A 21400-nucleotide genomic window follows, 5' to 3' on the forward strand; every position below is an offset into this window, starting at 1 on the left:
TAACCTTATACATAATATACCTAAATGCTAAATTACAAAAATAAATTTTAATTATACGAAGTGCTTAGTCATTATTTACGTTTGTAGTTTTTGCAAACTTCTTTTTTTTTTTTTTCGCGCGAGGAGCAGGCTTGAAAGACGAAAAGAGAGGGTCGCAGCCGTGGAACGCGCACAGACCACGACTGCCACGACAATCATCAGGAGCTCCTTCCAGTGGATGCGCGCTTTGCAGCGTACAAACTAAGAGATTGCATGCAGTAGCCCCCAGTACATCGAACACAGATCAGAATGATGGCTAAGCTGTCGCTTTTCAAGGCATCTAGCAGCGTGCTCACTGACACTCAAGAGTTCATCTGTCCTATTTGCTTGGATATTTTTCTGAAGCCCGTCACGATCAGCTGCAAACACACGTAAGCATCGCTTTGTTCTACTGCAAGCATGGCTCGCGTCGTAGCACGTGCCTACTGTGTTCGCTTGCACTTCTTGCAATTTTAAATAGGTTTACTCTTTAATGCTGTTATGATCGCAGGGAACTATATCTTTTTTTCTAGTAATCTTGTAGCGTTGGTTGTGCTGCCAGTCCGTTGTGACTAGAATGCGCCGTTGCACGCGCTCCTTTGTTCTTGCATCTCTTCATGACAGTCGAGTATGGGTGCGTTTAATGTTGTTTCCCTGAGTGTGCCGTGGATCGGCCGTAGCGAACAGCTGATTGCGTTGAGCTGCTGGAAAGGAAGTTTCGTTTTTAGGCGTTCTTCCCTTCATTCGAAGCGTGCTGTTGCTATGCGGGGGGGTCTTTGACGATGTTCAGTCTGCTGGGGACCATGTAAAGACCCTCCTTGAGCGGAGACGCGGACGTATACAGCAGTAGTGACTGGCGAAACGCAGTTTAAGGAGGTTTACGCAACAATGCGTGCATTTTACGTTACAACGGTACTCGCATACGCTACAGCTGATATACGCATTTCAATGGAACGGCGGCGCATTACCACGAACTTCCGGCGCAGTTCGATAGGCAGCGCGCGCTAGGCAGTCTTCGTGTTCAATGCTTCTATTTCGGCTCGCCGCCGTATTCAGAAACACTCCTTGATTTGAACTTGACTTGAAACCGCCTTCAATACAGCGCGTTCGAAACGAGTCTGTGCTGCATTGAAGTTAGTGGCAAGTCTAGTTTAGTCAAGCAGCATGTAACAGAAAATGTCGTGTGTGTGTGTGTGTGTGTATATATATATATATATATATATATATATATATATATATATATATATATATATATATATATATATATATAAATAAACACCCTTTAGATGGAAGATACGTCGAGGCTGTTGAGTTAATGATATCCGCGTTGCACGTGACTGCTTTGTGTGCTTCTTGTGTCGCCAAAATAACTTGGCTTACGAAGTTGCTACTACATTTATAATTATTTGCTCTAGTTGTGAGCTATTTGTTCTAGTCATGCCTTATTAGGTATGTCTGTTAAAGATAGAATTGAGAGGGAGCTAGACATGCAAGATTCACAACATTTCTGCGGAATTGACGGACAGCTCTCATGGAAAGTTTGCCAAAACAATGTTGCAAGCTTCTCGTGCCCTTAAGACATTGAAAGTGGTGCCATGTTAATTAGTTCTCACTTATTCATGATCACTGCATTGTATTGTGCAATTTGTTCCAAGAAGCCTTTGCAATGAATGACTTTTGTGTGTTTCAGCAAATGCTTGCAATATTTCAGTAACTTTTGTACCAATTTGATGTCATGTTTTTCATCTAGTCGATTATATTTTGCACCGAACATGCGGGGTTTCAAGAAAGGTAACACGCTGAAAGTCATTAGCAGTGAACAGAGCGATATCTCCAATTTAAAACACTGCTTCCAAGCTAAATTGCGCTATTTTGACATATCTACTGCCAACTATCGAGACTGTTTTGCCAAAAACTGCTAAGGAAACTGCGTATGTTGCTTGTTTGTGTATGAGCTAGTCTACTGCTATATTGTTGATTCTCTGAACGACGAGGTTATTGAATTCAGATTGCCGGTGGTTCGAAGGGTGGTGGCTAGTGGCTTGCCAAGACTATTCCGGTCCAGTTAATCAATTTTGCCTGAAGACTGTGGTCAACAGACGACATTATTCATTCCCACGCCTCGAGGAACCAAGCTGGCAGTATTGTTTTGGTGGTGGGTCGCCTTCATGCCGCTGTAATGTTGGTAGTTTGGTTCAATGTATTCTGGGAAAATTTTAGACATCTCACGAGGGCTGAAAAAAGAACATGTTTAGATGTGCCTCCAGATTGTAGTGTGTCCTCCTGTGAGGTCTGTATGTGGGGCTGTGCGGCTGCATTTCCGATGGAGGCGGAAATGTTGTAGGCCCGTGTGCTCAGATTTGGGTGCACGTTAAAGAACCCCAGGTGGTCTAAATTCCCGGAGCCCTCCACTACGGCGTCTCTCATAATCATATGGTGGTTTTGGGACGTTAAACCCCACATATCAATCAATCATGTATGTGGGGCTGTGTATGTTTTGCAGTTCTCTCTGTAATTAGCAGTAATTTTCTCATGTATTCAACAGTATTAATTGTACACCTGTTCATCTTAGACCATAGGTCATGAGACTAGTTACTGGCTTACATTCTTTAGAACTGTGTATAGACTATTGTTTTTTTTTAACGCGACAGCTATCGGATTTCGCTATCGCGTTCAACTCTTAAAGGTGAAGCTTAAGGTTCCCCCAATTTTTACTCTACATGTAACTTTTTTTTTTGCTACTGTTTTTGTTATTGCATGAAGAGTGGCAGGGACTGTGTTCTTTATTATTGTTATTATTTAATTTGAAATATTGTTGATGAGACTGTGTTTGTATCAGACATATTCTAATTACTGGCTTCATGTTTAGAGTCCTCCGTTCCTGCACTCTCATTTCATGAAAGCATAGATTGTTTCATCTGAACTAACTGCTTGCCATTGTTTTGGTTGCTGTATTGCAAAGTTTCATTGATTTAAGGGAAATGCCATTGCAGTTTTTGCAGTGGCTGCCTGGCTAACTGCAAGCTAGAAGATCCCAAGTGCCCACTATGCCGTTCCATTTTTGATCCCACCAAGACAGTGCATGCCAAGGCCATAGCCAAAAATATTTCTACCCTCAAGGCTGTCTGTTCGGGCTGTGGGGAAGTGGTAAGATTACTAGCGCTGCCCATTGTGGCCACAATGCATTTACCTAATTTTCTTGCCCAGTTCTTGCTGTCAAAGCTGCGGGCCCACCACAACAACTGCTCGAATGCAATGGAGGGTGCTGCAGCCGCTCTCCCTGTGTACCAGCCCCCAGGCTGTCGGTCATCTGGCAATCCAAACCGGGTCACCTTTACTTGCCCCTACTGTGATGTGAGCAACCTGGACGTTGCTGCACTTAGGGAACACTGCAATGCCAACCACTACAACAACCCACTCTCTGTGGTGAGTTATCGATTTGTGGATGTGATGCCCTGTTATAAATTACATTTTGCTTTCATTTTGTTAAGAATGACTAAGAGGAAGGCTTTTTTGAAGGGACACTGAAGGCAGAAATATTGCCACAGGAAATTACCATTGCTGCGCGCAACGCGGACGTTGGGAACCAGAGAAACGCTAATGGCACGACTACGAGCGACAAAGCCAGCCGCAATGCACGAGCCGGCCCTGCATGCGCCCGGTACTCCCCCGAACAGCCAACGCGCGTGAAGAAGAGAACGAGGGTGCTCGAGGCAGAGGCTCACGAGGACTACCGCCCTTGGATCTTCTTGATTGCTGTGTGTTGTTCACTTTGGCCGCAAGTTCGCCCTTAATAAACCGTGTAAATAGAACATCATTGTTGTGAGGCTGCTACATTCGTTACATTTTCTGGTGGAGGTGCCGGGGTAGATGATTCCAACCCCCACGAGAGAGCGAAGTCCAAGTCCTGACGATCCGCAAGCCGTGGAGCTTACGCCGGTGCACCAACGGATCAGTCGCTGTATTCGAGGGGATTCACCAGAATTTGGACCACTTCCCCCTGTGCCAAGGGCATCAGCGACGGAAACAAGAAGCGCGACCATCATGACTAGCCAAGTTGCACCATCAAAGCTTATTGTCAGCCAGCCCGTCATACCGAAGGTGTTCCATGGTGACCCGTTGCCAAAGACTGGCTGGATCATTTCGAGAGGGTGGCGAACATAAACCAATGGAACGAAGCAGGCAAGTTGCGCAACGTATACGTTTCTTTGGAAGACGCAGCGCCAGTGTGGTACGAAAACCACGACGCATCTTTGACGTCCTGGGAAGAGTTCCGGCGGCAGCTACTGTGTACGTTTGGCAACAATGATCGCCAGGAAAAGGCAGAAGCAGCTCTTCGTGCACGGAATCAACGCACAAATGAGACTGTCGCTATGTACATAGAAGACATGTCCCGCCTGTTCAAGCGAGCTGATCCCAACATGACTGAAGACAAGAAGGTGCGTCATCTCATGCATGGGGTAAAACAAGAGCTGTTCGCGGGGCTCGTTCGCAATCCGCCGTGCACTGTTGCTGAGTTTCGGTCGGAAGCAACAACAATAAAAACGACGCTGCAGCAGAGAGCCCGGCAATACAATCGTGACGTAGCCTGTACATCAGCATGGGTCTTCTCGGCAAACGTTTTCGATAATCTTGACACTCTGCGGCAGCTCGTCCGGTCAGTTGTCAAAGAGGAACTACGCAAGCTGCAGCAACCCGCTTCACCGGAACTGTCTATTGCGCATGTTGTCCGAGAAGAAATTCGGCAGGCGGGAGCCGCAAAGGGATGCACCACCGACACGACGCGCGGTAACTTATTCTGAGGTGCTCAGGCGGCCTGCTGTCCATTGTGCGCCTATCGAGACACCTGGTACTTACGCACCGAGTAGCCCGCAACTCTCAGCGCACCTCTTCCGACAGAAACAAGACCTCAGAAAAGCGATGTATGGCGATATGCGGAACGTAGGCCCCTGTGCTTCCACTGTGGAGAGGCTGGCCATCTTTACCGGTTTTGCCGATATCGTCAAGCTGGTCCTCGAGGATTTGCGGTCAACGCACCGTGTCCGCGAAACGGCGAAAGGCCGTCCGACATCGAGGAATACCTGTGCTCACGTCAGAGCTTCGACCAGCATCATCGTCACCAACCGCGGTCACCATCCCCTCTACGTCAGCGCTCGCCAAGCCCACGTTCCTTTCCATACGCACCTAGGCATCGTTCGCCTAGTCCAAACCCGGGAAACTGAAGTGAGTGACCTGTGGAGGCGAGGCTGCTGGTGATTCGAAATACGAAGATCCTCCACTGCGACACCAGCGTGACGACGACGGTCTCCAGGTAAAGAAGTGCAGTAATGAGAAGATGACTTCAGACTTGCCGTTGGTAATTGACGGGCTAGATAGAGCTCATGGCTTTAATCGATACCGGTGCGGATTACTCTGTGATAAGTTACGATTTAGCGAAGTGCCTCAGGAAGGTTCTGACCGAATGGAGTGGACCTCAAGTACGTACGGCAGGCGGTCACCTTATTACGCCTCTCGGCAGATGCACCACAAGAGTTGAGATACGAGGTTTCACTTACGTTGATTACATTGTTGTCCTGCCAGTATGTTCAAAAGAAGTTATACTCGAAATGGATTTTCTGCAAGCAAATGGTGCCATTATTAATTTGCTGAGGTCCAGCGTATCATTTTCGACGGAACAAGCTATAAAGGTAGCTCGAGCAAACGAGCAATACACCACTCCACTGCGCATCGTCAATGATGATGTGACTGTACCGCCGCAGAGCAGTGTAATGGTTCTAGTCAGAAATGATACGTTTGGTGACTACGAAGGTGTGGCAGAGAGCACACATGGATGTTTTCCTGAAAAGAGGTGTTTGTGTGGCACGAGGGATTATCTAGCTATCAAACGGGTACGCAGACATCCTCCTGACAAATTTCGGGAACGAATTTCAGCACATCGCAAAGGGGACAGCCACAGCCTTTCTTCATGAGGCTTGTGAAGCTACAGAAATATACAGCCTTGAAACGTCAACGGATATGAAACCAACATCTTATGTCTGCGACGTAATATCCGTAAATCCTAACCTTTCAGTGTGATCCAATGTCAACAGCTATACAACCTTGTACGGGAATTTGGCAGCTGTTTCTCCAATAGTTCAAAGGTACGACGCACGACCATTGCAAAACACAGGATCGTAACAGACGAGACAACCAGGCCAGTACGCCAGCATCCGTACCGCGTTTCACCAAAATAAAGAGAAGTTATCAAGAATCAAGTACAGGAGATGCTTGAAGATGATGTTATTCAACCTTCTAGCAGTCCGTGGGCATCTCCTGTAGTACTTGTCAAAAAGAAGGATAACACGTTAAGGTTTTGCGTCGACTACAGGAAATTAAATGCTGTGACTAAACGGGATGTATATCCCCTCCCGTGTATTGACGACACATTAGACAGACTTCGGCGTGCCAAGTTCTTCTCATCACTAGATCTGAAAAGTGGATACTGGCAGATCGAAGTTTATGACCGTGATCGCGAGAAGACTGCTTTTTTTACCCCGGACAGACTCTATGAATTCAAGGCTCTCCCTTTTGGTCTCTGTTGTGCGCCGGCAACGTTCCAACGCATGATGGACACTGTACTTTCCGGATTGAAGTGGCAGTGTTGCTTAGTGTACCTTGACGACGTGGTCATCTTCGCCGCTACATTTGGGGAGCATATCAAGTGCCTGCGAACAGTGTTAAAAGCAATCTGTTCGGCAGATTTGACCATCAAGCCAGAGAAGTGCCAATTCGGTTTCGAAGAGCTTCGATTCCTTGGGCACATTGTCAGCGCCCACGGTGTGCGCCCTGATCCCGAAAAGACAGCTGCCGTTGCAAGGTTCCCGGTGCCAGCAGACAAAAAGTCAGTACGGAGATTCCTAGGTCTCTGTGCTTACTACCGACGATTTGTCAGAAACTTCTCGCAGATTGCAGATCCCTTGACGAAACTTACGAGAGAAGATGTACCCTTCCAATGGGAAACAGAGCAACAAAGTGCCTTCAACGAATTAATAAAACGGTTGCAAGAGCCCCCAATCTTTTCTCATTTCGATGAAACAGCTGACACGGAAATACACACAGACGCCAGCAACATCGGCCTCGGATGCATCCTAATACATTGGAAGAATGGCGAAGAAAAGGTGATAGCATACGCCAGCCGGACTCTAACAAAGGCGGAGACCAATTATTCGGCCACATAGAAAGAATGCCTTGCCGTCATCTCGGCCATCAGTAAGTTTCGGCCTTATTTGTATTGTAGACCATTCAAGGTAGTCAGCGATCACCATGCCCTTTGCTGGCTCGCCAACCTCAAGGACCCGTCCGGACGACTAGGAAGGTGGAGCCTCAGACTGCAAGAATTTGTCATAACTGTGGTATATTGATCTGGGAGGAAACATACCGACGCCGACTGTTTGTTATGGGTGCCTGCAGACACAGCACTATCAGATGAAGAGGACTTTCCATTTGTGGCTGTTGTCGAGACTTCTCAGATAGCCGAATTTCAACATGCGGGCGAAGAATTGCTCCCGCTCATCAAACACCTGAAAGGAGCTGACGTACAAGTACCTCGTATATTTTCTCGAAGCCTCGCATCGTTCTGCCTCCGAGGAAATGTCCTCTACAAGAGAAACTTTAAGCACAACCGTGAAAAGTTTCTGCTTGTCGTTCCCGCAACTATGCGGCAAGAAATATTACAAGCGTGCCACGATGAGCCTACGTCTGGACATTTGGGGGTCACTCGAACGCTTGCACGAATAAGTCTGCACTATTATTGGCCCAAGCTATTGTCTTCAGTACAGCGCTATGTTAGAACATGCCGTGAGTGTGAAAGACGGAAAGCGCCTCGTGCTAAGCCAGCGGGCCTTCTGCACCCGATAGACCCACCGAAAGCACCCTTCCAACAAGTTGGAATGGACCTCCTTGGACCATTTCAGACATCTTTACTTGGCAAGAAGTGGATCGTTGTAGCGACTGATTATTTAACGAGATACGCGGAAACAGACTCTTTGCATTGAGGAATGGCAGCTGAGGTCGCCAAATTCTTTGTACAGGGCATAGTGCTACAGCATGGCGCTCCAACTGTTGTAATCACCGATCGCGGACCGGCTTTCAAGGTGGAACTTATGGAATGCCTGCTGAACATGACCCACACTGTTCACAGGAAAACTACCGCATATCGCCCTCAAAGCAATGGCCTGACTGAACACCTTAACAGAACTCTAGTTGACATGATATCTACGTATGTGGACGTCGAACACAAAAAGTAGGACGAAATTTTACCATACGTCACCTTCGTCTATAACACCGCCGTACAAGAGACTACACAGATTACCCCGTTTCAACTAGTTTACAATCGAGTAGTTACCACAACACTGGACGCTATGTTACCTATAGATCAAGATGACTACCCTTCTGATCTCGATGACTATATGACTATGACAGGCATGTATTTTTTTTTTTTTTTTGTCTCATGTATTTCAAGGAACCGCTTAAACATCTCTTCTGTTTCAGTTGGCTAGGCTAAGTCATGAGCTTTGGTATTCACTTGCCAACCTTCTAGTAATACAGTGTATGTAACTTTAAATTTTCAGTACAACTACAGCAGAATATTTCAAACACGTAGTCTAGCCTTTCATCTTCGCATGAAGCAGCTTCCCGTAGAAGTTCTGCAGTACAGTGCTGTGTGTGTGTTTCTTCTCTAAAAGTTCAGTCTTTTTTGCGCTGATAAATCTGTCTAAGTAATCATGAACCAACTCGCCCAAGCAGCAGTTTTAGCGAAGAATATTTCACCGTGATAATTATTTTTTGTGTTTTTTTTGTTTTTTGTTTTTGTAGAGGTCATGTTTCGTTATTTAGGCCTTTGTTATATTGATGTGGTTCAAAATATACTTTATTATGCTATTGTTAACTTGCCATACACAGGAGAAAAGGAGGTCTGAACATCTTGAGCATTCTTGTAAGATCTGATACTGTACCATAAAATCCCGAGCAAGCGCCTCCTCTGTTTTTTAGATTTCAAATATGCACTTCCTTCTCCCCTCCCGCCATTTTCAGTGTTTCAGTTACCATTTTTTTGCCCGACAAGTGTGAACAAAAACAGTGAATGCGGGCATATTTAATAAATCATTGCATTAGCACAGGTAAGCATTCTTTATTTTAAGCAGCTCTTCTGTTGCCATGTTGAATTTCGATCCATGACTTAGCAAGAAGGGACCCCCTCCGGATCTTGTCTGATTATCCTTGACTGTAGGAGGCGCACTTGCTTGGAATTACATGGTAAATGCTTTTTTTTTTTTTTTCACTCGGTATATGATAAAATTAGTGGTAAATTCAAGTAGTATATTATATTATACAATAGTTTTACTTCGAAATGGAAAGTTTTCCTGCTCAGAAACACAAAAAGTGAGTTCTATCACTGATAATGTCCAAAAATTGGCTGTCAGAATTAATAATGAAAGAAGTGACAGAGTGACTGCAATGGACTGCCATCATGCTTATGTTTTCTCCTTGGACCTCACTGGTACAGCTTAGTCATTCACGATGGTGATGTTTGCTATCTATCTAATTTTGTGCACACACCACTGCGGAGAAAGGCCTATTCCACATTGTGGCAGTCTATTATCAAACGAAGAAACTACATTGAAAGTTTCACTTCCGCAGAAATTTCACAGATGTTGGTGTCGGCATCAGTGGCGTTTGTTGTGAGCGAGAAATCGGCGTTGTCTATGAACGCAAAATTCCGAGAGAGCAAAAAAAAAAAAAAAAAAACACCAGGCCTACGCAGCACAGTCACAGCAAAAGCTAGAAGAACGGCATTTTAGAGCCTTTTCTAAACACTCCTAAAATAACTGCTGCAAGCACACTTGCTTGATCCTCACTACAGCATTTATAATAAAAATTTTAGTGTACTAAGCCGGCGTTCGCTATGCTATTTTTCTTCATGCTTCTGAGAAACGTGGTATCCGCTAAACTATTGCGAAGAATTTTGTGCCGATTGTTCATGCAGTGGCTGATGATAATGAGGAATAATGCCTGAAGTGGGTATGCGCCACAGTTTATAGTTAAATAAAAACAAGCTTTTGTAATGGGATAGAGCATTGACGACCCACTCGTTACGCTATTCGCATTGTGTGATGAATGCTTATTATTTCGCTGTTTTAAAACGCTTCGTAAGTCGTATTAACGCGATTGCTTTCCCAACATCAAGCCTGCCTAAGGCAAGTTTGCCAACAAGTCTCAAGTGGCTCAGTGGTAGAATACTAGGCTGGCACCCAGCGGACCCAAGTTCAGGCCTAACTGTGTTATTGAAACTAGTATTTTTTTTTTCTGATTTCACGCCATGTGGTTATGGACACCGATGGCGGCGAACAACTACGGCGCTGCGCGAGGCCAGAGCTGTGATCTCATAAGAGCTTTTGCTGTAATAAAATATCTTGGGTTCAAGCTGGAATCAAAGCCAAGCCTGGGTGGCAAGCTGGTGCTCTAGCAACAAGCCACACTAGCACTTGAAACTGTTTCCGAAATAAGCTTTTTACAGCTTTTATGAAGTACAGTGAAAGCTCGTTAATTCACACCTCATTAATTCAAAGTTTTGGATAATTCGAAATGGTCGCCGCAGTCCGGTCCGCAGTGCATATATGCGACCATGTGTAAAACGATTCGTTAATTCGAACAGAAATTGCTGCCTCTACGGATAATTCGAAGCGCGCGCCGCCGAGCGTCATGATCGTCAAACACTAGTGGAAGCTTTTACAGTCGAACGATAGGTGGCACGACCAGTTTTTCGAGCTTCAAGTGGCCTCCGAGCAAAGTATGGCCTCCAAAATCTAGGGAGCAACCTTTTTTTTTTTTTTTTTTTTTTGTAGCTTTCTCGCTATCTCAGCGCCTGGCGCCACTTGTACGCGGGACCCACGGGGCGCTGAGGAGTCGGCGGAGTAGTCCTAGCAGTCCTAGGCCGCTCCCGGCAGCGTCACTTTGTTCCTCGAGCACGTTGTTCGTTCACGAATGATTTAGTGCGCGGGCGACAGGAAGGACTTCGGCATTACGCTGCTCACTGCCATGCACATGTTGGTGCGCGCATGGGAACAGGTGACCGCGACCACAATCTCAAACTGTTTCCGCCACAGTGGATTTGCAGCTGGAAGTGCGCAAGATAGTTGTGACGTCGACGTGGGTGGGGCTGAGGAGCTCATGCCAGTGGCATTGCGCGACACTCTTCGGGGCGTACGTTTTCCTGATTATGTTGTAGTTGACACCAGTTCATCGGTGTGTGGTGCCCTGACTGATCAGGACATTATCGCTCAAGTAGCCGGTGCGCAGCCTGATGCTGAAGAGCCAGAAGGTGAGGAAGACGAAAATGACGAAGCGCCTGTGCGCCCGTCAGCTTCTGCGGTGATTGAGGCACTTAATGTGGCGCGTCTCTTCTTCAGCTTTGAAGAGGGTGAAGAGGATTCCCTGCGCCGCGTCCGCGCGCTGGAACAGGGAGCTGCAGCTGTGGCATCCAGAGAAAAGAAGCAGATGGTCATCACCGACTTTTTTGGCCAATAAATATTTTTCGTGCCCCTACCCCCGAAATCCACCCATTTTTGCTCACTTTCATTATTTCCAATTTTGTTTAATTCGAAATTGCTCAGCGTTCTCGTGGAATTCGAATTAACGAGCTTTTACTGTACAAGGAGTCGTATTAACACGTGTAATATTGCGTGGTGGAAACACATAACCGTACTAGACATCACACAAATTATATTGCACAATAAGGAGGTGGTTTCAAGGCCTACTCATTACAAACCGCTCAGGCATGAATAATTAACATCTGCAATATTATCACCTGTAACAGCGTAAATGAAGCATGCAGCTCTGTAAGTGCATTCATAAGTCTTTGGATGCATTGTCAGTTCTTTGCTAATTAGTAGTGCGATAAATTTTGTCACAGTGGGCGCTTGACAACGTTACTTGCAGTAGGCATTCTAGGGTAAAATGGCCCATGAGCTTGTACGGATGAAGAGTGAAGCCTGCTTGGCGAGAGTGAAGGCAGTACAAATGAGTTCCAATCAGGCTATTGCGTTTACACATAAAGGCAAGGATCAAGCATTCGTCAAGTTTTTTTTTTTTTACTTCTGTGTGAAAACGTGTGTTAATATGTCAGTGTGATGTTGGTTGCATAATTTGATAGTTGTAGGTTCGGTCCCTGCTGGCCGCAAGTTATCTTTTCGTCCACTCTACTTTGTTCACATTTATAGCGTAATTACAACAAATAATACCCCCTATACTTTCTGCGTAGCATGATTTTTTGTCAGTTCTCATTGATATTGTGTCTAACAAATAAAAAGAAGCCCTTAAAATTCCCCTTCTTTCTTCCATTCATAGCGAAGGTCTCGTTCTGGCAGATTTGGTACCTTTAGGCAGTATGTGAGAGATTATTAGTCAGCTGCCAGCGCATAGAGAGCTCATGTTTTGCGTGACACCAGCAGGCAGAAAAAGTGTCCACTTGCCGCCATGGCTGTGATCAACGCTAACATTCCAAGGTTTAAATGCACAGGCACACCCAGTGAATCGTACGTGTAATGCGAAGGTTGCAGGTTCAGTCACTGCTGGTGGCAAGGTATCTTTTTCTTCTTTTTACATCCTTTGCATTTATATGTGCTATAATTCATACAAATAATATACTCCATACTTTTTCTGGCATGATTGTTTGTCAATTCTCACTAATAGTCTGTCTAACTCAGAAAGAATAAACCCTTCGTATCACCACTCTTTCTCAACACAATGTTGAGAAAGACTGCTGCTTGAGCTGAGAAATCGTCAAGCAGTGAATGTTGCTGGAATCGATGTTTACTTTTTGAGGAGTGGCTCCAGCAATGTTCCTTTCTTGACAGTACTTTTCTTATATAAGTGTGGTGTCACAGATTTTTAAGCTTTTTTGTTTTTCTTGCATGTTTTTTCAACATTATATCGAGCAATCTTCTGACAAATGCTATTTTATGTGTGAGGCTGGATTTTTAGGCACTACAAATCGCATTTTTGGCACCAAGATCAGGCAGGCAAAACACAGATTTAGGCTCCCAAAAGTTGTAAATATGGGCTCGATAAATTTTTTATCACAAATTGAAATTTAGCGAAAACCTTTGCGACATGTGTCTGTGACAGGAAAGCAAAAGAAAAAAGCTAGGTTATGATGGAACAAAGGCATCAATGGTTTAACCTTGCCACTCTATTGTCCTTTTTCCCGCACGGTTTGGAAAAGATGGTCTGTTCTGTTATTGCTGTCCTGTTTATTGCTATATTTTGGTTTTAATTCAAATAAAATAATGAACCGTTGTGAACATCGTGAGCCGATTTGAATTGCTGAGGCTAAAAAGGTCAACCTGGTGAAGCGTAACTGCTAAACTTTTGCTGTACTTCGTCTTGCAGCAAAGCAGGTCCAAGCCTACAAAGCCAAACGGAGATGAAAGAATGAAGATTAGGCAAATCAGTGTACTATCCATTATTTTCAGGCTGGCTGAAGTACCGTGTGTTGCAGCTCCCGTAGACAGTTAGGGCCAGAGTTCCTTCTAGTGTATTTATGTGACAATCTGTGGCTTACCATTCTCTTCACTCTAGTACATACCAAGCACAGTGCTGATTTTGTAAATGCTTAGTTGTGATGACTGGAGTCCTTTTAATACTGTGGTTGCACTTAATGCAAGAAATTACCAATTTCTTAGAAGCAGTGGGATGAGCACCTTTGAGTGGTATGACTTCCAGTAATTAAGGTAGTGCATGTCATCTTTGAGCACAAGTAGAATGATAATTTTTTTTTATTGCATGAGAGGTGTAATGTGCCAACCAACAACATAGAAAAGAGATATTTCACCACCTACATTAAACCTTGCATTGCCAGAAGTGAATTTGCCTAGTTGATCAACAGAATTGGTCTGTGCACAAAAGCTGCAAGGACGTGGGCAGGGCTTGCAATACCCTCCTGTATCCCCCCCCCCCCCCTTTTTCTACTTCTCGCTTTTTTTTTTCATGGCAACCAGCAAAAGGAGATGGGAATAGGATTTCTTAAGGCCGCAGTCCGATATGTGACCATGGCCTCATCGGACCCTGTTCATCAGATTGCATGTGTACTATGATAGCCACATGCAATCTAAAATATGAGTTGAGAGCCAATGGTGTGTGTGTATCATTTGCTTTTTCATGGTGTCCTTTAATATTGCAAGCCTTAAGAATTGTAAGATTTGGTAAAGAAAGAGTTTGCTGTTATTAAATAGTCTAGGTGGTTCTGCTTGAAGAAGCCATGGTCATGGTTTTTCATCACAAGTTGCTGATAATGCTTTTAGAGTAGAGAATAGTTTCCAATTTTCTAATAAGATGCCTCACCTTTGAAGAGCTTTTATTTCATGTCTTTTTATATGAAAAAAAGCATAATAATAGGTCAAGCACATCAGTATTGCACCCAAGTCCTTCAATGAACACTGTTCCGTACATGCTCTGGTGATATGCTGTTTCCTCATCCCAATAGTGACACTATTATTATTTGCTATGTTACTAAAAGCAGCCATTTATAATTTAAAAGGTCTAGTTGACAGATGTTTCACTAAGAAGTGTTTCACATGCATCAGGTAATATGGCTAACCCCCCCCCCCTTCCCCCCCATCTGTTTTTATGAAGCACTATATACTAAAGAAAAGGGTGAACCTTATTAGGGTTGCATTGCATATATATATATATATATATATATATATATATATATATATATAAAGGGAAAAAAGTGCATACTTAAAGGCTCGTTTTTACGTAAGAGCAGTATCTTTGGTCTATATGTGCAGGTGTGCCCAGTGTGTGCCTCCATGCCATGGGGGAATCCTCACCAGCAGTCCATCAACTTTATAAGTCATCTAAATTTCAGGCACCGCTTTGAGTATGACTCTTACGTGGTGAGTGAACTTCCTTGAACAATTCAAAAAAGAATGGTAATGGTGATGTTTAAAAAAATTGTGTGGCCTACCTCTGGCATTCAACAATATAAAAGCTTTTCGTGAAAATGACACTGGACTATGTCACTTTAATTCAGTCTTTCCATACCCACTAGGATCTAATGACATGTTCCGGAAGGCCAGTTGTTTGTTCCTTTAAAGCAAAGAAATGCTCGCAAACAGTACAATATATGCAGACAAAACTCTTCCAAAGCTTACAAGCTCTTGGGCTTGACTCTTAATTGTCAGTTTTAAACCAGTAGTGTTTCTTCATGAATAGTGAACAATGTGCGTGTATTTCTGAGGCATTAGTCTCCCTGTTTTGCATGTTGCAGCTTGGCTAGCACATGCTAATTTACAGCACCCTAAAGTAGAAGCCCAAACTTTTTCTCTGAAAAAACATTCTTCTCGATGCTTTTTCTAATACTTTGCAGGGTATTTATTCATCCTCCGTACCTGGTGGATATGGTTTGCTTTGCCATTTCATTTGTTGCAGTTACCTTTACAATCATAAGGAAAGGACTCACAGTTCGCTCAGCTTTCTTTCTTTGTTTTTGTGGTATAGTGTGATGTAGCTATCAACTTGGCAGTTGATGCAAAGAAGTGTATACTTAAGGGCTCACATTTCAGTATTTTTGACTCAATATTAATGAGATCTAACAGACAATAATGCCAAGTAATGTATAGGAGAAGTTATTAGACCAATTGTTATATAAATGAGAAGAAAGAAAAGTGGGTGAAGAGATCACTTGCCGTGAGCAGTAATAAAGTGGCTCGGGGGTAGCCGCCGTGGTAGCTCAGTGGTAGAGCATCGAATGCGTTATTCGAAGGTCGCAGGTTCGGTTCCTGCTCACGGCAAGTTATCCCTTCACCCACTTTTCTTTCTTCTCATTTACAATTCGGTCTAATAACTTCCCGTATACTTTTCTTGGCATTATTGTCTATTGGATTTCAGTAATAATGTGTCAAAACACGAAAAAACGAGCCCTTGGGTATACACTTTTTTCCCGTGTATATATATATATATATATATATATATATATATATATATATATATATATATATATATATATATATATATATATATATATTGATACATAACAGCCGCTAAACACGGCTGCATGAAAGAGAACGACGAAGTGAGTTGTGTTTGATGCTGGACTGGCGCCATCTTGCTCGTCGAGTTCTGTGCGTTCTAAATAGATTATTAAAGAAGTTACTCGAAACCATATGTGTGTGTGTGTGTGTGTGTGTGTGTGTGTGTGTGTGTGTGTGTGTGTGTGTGTGCACATTATAATCCATATTTTGTAGTGCTGAAGATTGTGCCACAGCTTTGGCGCTCCAAAGTTTTATATTACACATTGAAGGCTAAGCATGCCACAACTAGTACCGATGAAGGTAAGGCTGGGGCGGTGGCATTGTGTTCTTAAGAGTTTTTGAGAAACTTTCAAACTAGAATGCATTCTTTTCAGTAAGGAATCGTAGCTTTCTCTCTCTTTTTTTTTTATTAATTGTTGTTTAAGTTTTATTTGCTCTTCCTAATGTAGGAAATGGCTGTATGGATAAATCCATGCAGCCTTACCAGCATCGTGAAATGTTGCATGCTGCAGTAATGCAAAAATATTTGTGGTGTTTTGATGCAGGACTACGCCTTCGATGATGATGAGGCCCTGCAGCAGGCCCTGGAAGCTTCCCTGAGAGAGCAATAAAGGGCACAGCGTTGTGAAAGACATGGCTTTCCAATGCTTTTTTGTACCAGTCATGTACAGCATGAGATAGTCTTTCTCCGCAGATTTTAGGTGCCACTTTTTTGTTTTGTTTGTTTTTTTAACTATTGCAGTTTTTAAATATAGGTTTTTGTTGCTGCAGGTACAGCATTGTATGTTAGCATTTTTTCAGAGATGCGAGTTTGACTTAGGATATTGTTTGAAAACAGCATCTTGCTTTCCTTTTATAAAAGGACTGACAAAGTTTGTTCAGTACCGCTGAAATTTTATTGGCAAAAAACAGTTGTAACTCATTTAACGCGTGTCTGTCGAACCACCAGCAAGCAGGAGGAATACAGGGGACTGATGGCATATTTCAAAGGTATTTTTACGCACAAATAGTTTCATACATCTGACTATAAACTGCCTTGTAATTGTATGGTGCACATAAGTGTCGACAAAGTTCCACTGTGCATTCTTGCAGCCTTCTCTGCCAATTTTTTTTAACCACCCATCTAGAACTGAGTAGTTAATATAATGATATATTTTACTTTACATCACAAATGTATCGATCAACTGCCAGTCCCTCTTTGACCTGGACAAAAGAATGCAAAGAAGTGTCCGTGCCCTGTTGTCTAGGTACTTTGTGAGCCGTGCATATCATCGACTTAATATCATCCTTGCCCTGAAGAGATGTGAATCCTGGCACTTCATGTCCACCCACCCACAAATGTGCTAGCTGTATATGTAGATACACAAGTTGCTGTTTTCTGTGTTGCTCACAAATGTGATTTGTAGTCCTTTAAACGCTTGCAACACATTTTAGCAAGCATGAAAAACATGGTCAAGTGTGGCCATACTGTGTATCATCATTATTTGCTACTCTTATAAATGCACCCGCTGTTTGGAGTAATATCTCCGGTCTAGTGATTGACAGCCTGCTAATTGCATATGCTTTTGTAAAGGGCATGCTACAGCAGTCTGATGCCAAGTCTGTCATCTTGGTGATGCCAAGATGACATACTTGGCATCACCAAGTCAACATTGTTACAAAATCGTGTTTCGAATAACCACCAATGTCTGTTGACTGTTGGTTGATATACTGCCCACAACAATAGCTTCAAAATAGCTGTGTGTCTTGCTGCAGGTGTCTGTGAAGCTACAGTCGACTCTCGTTGATTCAAACTCTAAGGGACCTCAGAATTTCGTTTGAATTATCAGGAAGTTTGAATTAGCAGAAGTTTTCAGATATGACTCTGGGCAAAGTGACACATTGATTTCATCACGTTGAAAATTCTTTAAACGTTTTTGAACCCTAACTACACCCAGTGAACAGAAAGCAGAAGTGTAAGGTCCACAAGTTTATTGGCCATTTACTGCTTATCAGACCTTTTATAGAAATCGTGAATGGCTGACTGCTTCTTTGCTATACGTGTCTTCAGCATAAAGTTCTTTATACCAGTTCAAGAGAATCATGGTTTACAATGTGTGTGCTTCGTTAAAACATTTGACTAGCAGAGCTTTTTTTCTTAAAGGCCTGAGGCTCTTTTTTTTTAGACTGTTAGGATTATAAAATAGTATAAGGAAAGCAGCCGATATTTTCTGGTATGGAAATGCAAAAAGTATGAATTAACTGAATGAGGGAGTTTGAATTGAGAATAGAGAAAAGAATAGAGGGCCAACCAAAAAATTGAATTTCATTAACCAAAAGTATGAATTATCAGAGTTTGAATTATCGAGAGTCTACTTATATATGTGGGGAGGGACAGCATAACTTGTTATGTTATTTTCCATATGGCACATAGAGGACTTTGCAACAAAGGACATACTTCAGAATTGCATTACATGATGTGTACCACCTCTTGGTTGTGTATACACCACACAAACAAAATTATTTAAGATAAAACTTGCGTCACCTAGGCAAGAAAGAACGAAGAAGTGAGAGTTGCTGCACGAGCTTCGCATTCTTTGCCATCAGCTACAAAGCAATTGCTTCTAGCATGACATATGTTTGACGAGATGGTGCTATATTTTTCATGCTGAAAGCTACGTTTCCCATGAGTGACAGCCGGCATTAAAGGTGTCGCGCATTTCGTGACTTGCTTGCTCAAATTTTTTGGGTATGTCGCGAATTAGCGACACTAAGCACTAAAGAGGTTAAGGAGCCTTTAAGAGATCAGCTATTCGAACTTTCTTGTATTGCAGATACTGTTCATTTATGTTTCTTGATTTTACTGTTACCAAGAGGACACAGGACTATTGAGAGTATATGTACAATACGAATTCTAGTCTCCATTATGTAGCCCCTTTTACGGTGACTCATTTAGACATACAGTTCAAGTGCTGTGGTCCAGGGTGGTACCAGCTTTCACGAACACTCTTCCTTTGACATCATGTTGCAATCTCCAAGGAAACCATTGTATGTTTCACTTGCCAATGAGACACTGTTGCTGGTTTATTGCCAATATGCTAGTCACTCAAGTGATTAGCTGGAGAGGTAGGTTTGTGCATTCCACTTTTTGTAATGCAGGTACATTACATTTTTGCTTGTATTTTGTTACTGCACATTAAAAACTTGCGAATTTTTACCTCTACAAAGTGCAATTGCTTGGACTACTGTAGTCACAATGTACTTAACCTGTAACATACACAAGGTTTTATGCTGTACCATCAATCTACATGAGCGAGCAAGCTGCTGTTGGCCTTGACCAACCTGTATTGTTCAGGCTTTTTATACTGTTTATCCGACATCTCCATAACCTAACATCTGTGCAGGGCTCATATGCCTAAACTGCCAGACTTTTGTTATGGTTATTGCCTAAGAATTCGGTTTTATCACTCCATGTTTCATTTCGTTGATTGCTCACTACAAATGTCTGTAAAAGTGATGCTGCATAGCAATTTCTCATCGAGAAAACATTGTACTTTGGTCAAGTTCATAAGCTCCTCTTCTCAACTGATGTGCTATTGAATGTGCAGAGTATAAAACAAACATGGAGCTTCCAACGCATGCCTACTATGTGAAGATTTGTATCATGGTGCACAAATTTTGTCACTTTACAGTAAAACATCACTGTACTTTTGCAAACAGCAGAACTCATTTTTACAAATCATGCATTGCCCTCCTTTTTTTTTTAAGGTAACCCATAGCCAAATTGCAAGTTCATGTTCTTTGCCCATAAACATATATATCTTGTTCTGTTTCAGCTGCTATTCTGTATCTACTATCCTACAGGTGCCGTAGATGATAATATAGGGATCCTTGTTTATAAATAGAGCTAATTGGCTATGCAAAAAGGGAAAAAAAAGTTTGACATTTCATGTTGAGCCCCCTCTGCAAGAGGTGCCAAGTCTCTCCATAGAACATGTCTTCCCCTTGTGTTAGTGTAAGCTCTCAAAATTCAAAGTAATAGTGATTGATTAGGCTTGACTAAGAATGCCAGGTATATAAAAAGACTACACAGTGGTAGGGTTTAGATAAATTGACCACAAATTTTGTATGCTTTTAAAATCTCTGTATTTCAAAAGCTCTACATTTCAAGTGCACTCTTTAACTTTGCCTTTACAAATTCTTTCCCTTTTGCCAAGCTAACCAGCAGGCAGCCTTGTATATAACAGCCCACTGCCAAACAGAAGTTTGAGGCTCCTGTCGTGCACATATTTTTAGGAGCTTAAAGCAATAATTTGTTTCACCTTCTGTGAAACAAATTATTAAAACACAACCACACACACAATTACGATCTAGTAAGCACTTCTCAGTAAGTTTATCCCAGCTGGTGAATATTTTCATCATTATGGCATGCCTGGCTTTCTCCTCTTGCCACAGTGCAAGATGAGAATGTCGCCATGTTTGCGATATGATTACCTGTAAAGAAAAGTTGGGTGGTGCAAGTTTGGCTTGCTTTTGAAACCGAAGAGTTTGCTTTTTTTTTTTTTGTAAACGGCTTTTGTCGTAAAATGTCACCATAAGTGCATCTTGTGCATTCAAGTGTGTGGATGGCGCCTTGTTTTTGGCTTGCTTTTGAAACCGAAGAGTTTGCTTTTTTTTTTTGTAAACGGCTTTTGTCGTAAAATGTCACCATAAGTGCATCTTGTGCATTCAAGTGTGCGAATGGCGCCTTGTCAGTGTGCCCACGTATGAAGCCTTGTCGGGCATCATTTCAGGCCAAACTTTAGCTGGTGAAAAAGGTTCACTTATAATTTTGTAGAACCTGTAAATTTACAGTAAGCTTCCACACCATGTAGACGTGGTACTTGTTTGATGTTATTCTTCGCACTACATAAGTTGGCCAACAGTGCTGATATTGGTATGCAGGAGTAGCCACTCCTGTAAACATTGTGAAGAGTCTTCCCATGTGTTTGATAGACACTTTTCATTTTTCACTTTTGTACACCATTTGTACATAACTTCTATTCAATAAAACTTTTAAAGAAACTTGTTGCCTGAAAGTTACTTTAAGAAAAGCTCTAACAGCTTTGCACTTGACTGTGAAGCAAAAATACAGCAAATGTTGTGCTAGTAAAGAAGGTCATTTTAACGGAAACTTCCAGATCAGATTAATCGTTGGCAGGTAAGTGCAAAATGAAGCACTAAATGAGCATTAAAAGCTATCAGCGTGACATTAGATCAGATAAACAATTTGAAGACCGCATCAACAGTGGCATATCCAACATTTTCCAGTATCTAGGAGAAAGACAAAA

The 21400-nt window shown here is 42.7% G+C and overlaps 1 protein-coding gene across 3 annotated transcripts; it reads left to right on the forward strand.

The window, feature by feature from the left end:
- Positions 1 to 129: 129 nt before the first annotated feature.
- Positions 130 to 21134, forward strand: LOC119177070 (E3 ubiquitin-protein ligase RNF166). 3 transcript variants are annotated; one of them, XM_037428446.2, is made up of 5 exons: positions 134 to 410; positions 3012 to 3165; positions 3226 to 3444; positions 14825 to 14954; positions 16637 to 21134. In XM_037428446.2, exons 1-4 carry the CDS (start codon positions 289 to 291, stop codon positions 14936 to 14938), a joined length of 609 nt encoding a protein of 202 aa, XP_037284343.1. In that variant the 5' UTR covers positions 134 to 288; the 3' UTR covers positions 14939 to 14954; positions 16637 to 21134. The 3 variants fall into 3 exon arrangements, with proteins under 3 accessions (XP_075734187.1, XP_037284343.1, XP_037284342.1); XM_037428445.2 differs by having other exon boundaries at positions 135 to 410; positions 14847 to 14954; XM_075878072.1 differs by lacking the exons at positions 14825 to 14954; positions 16637 to 21134 and adding an exon at positions 3567 to 3835 and having other exon boundaries at positions 130 to 410.
- The last annotated feature ends 266 nt before the right edge of the window (positions 21135 to 21400 follow it).

This window comes from Rhipicephalus microplus, chromosome X (genome assembly GCF_043290135.1).
Source record: "Rhipicephalus microplus isolate Deutch F79 chromosome X, USDA_Rmic, whole genome shotgun sequence".
In the NCBI taxonomy this organism is placed as follows: Eukaryota; Metazoa; Arthropoda; class Arachnida; order Ixodida; family Ixodidae; genus Rhipicephalus; species Rhipicephalus microplus.

Bases quoted from the DNA above. Each gene is read 5' to 3' on its own strand.
- LOC119177070 (XM_075878072.1), top strand. From the start codon at position 289: ATGATGGCTAAGCTGTCGCTTTTCAAGGCATCTAGCAGCGTGCTCACT. The intron at 411-3,011 runs GTAAGCATCGCT...ATGCCATTGCAG, and splicing joins ACGATCAGCTGCAAACACAC to TTTTTGCAGTGGCTGCCTGG. The intron at 3,445-3,566 runs GTGAGTTATCGA...ATATTGCCACAG, and splicing joins ACAACAACCCACTCTCTGTG to GAAATTACCATTGCTGCGCG.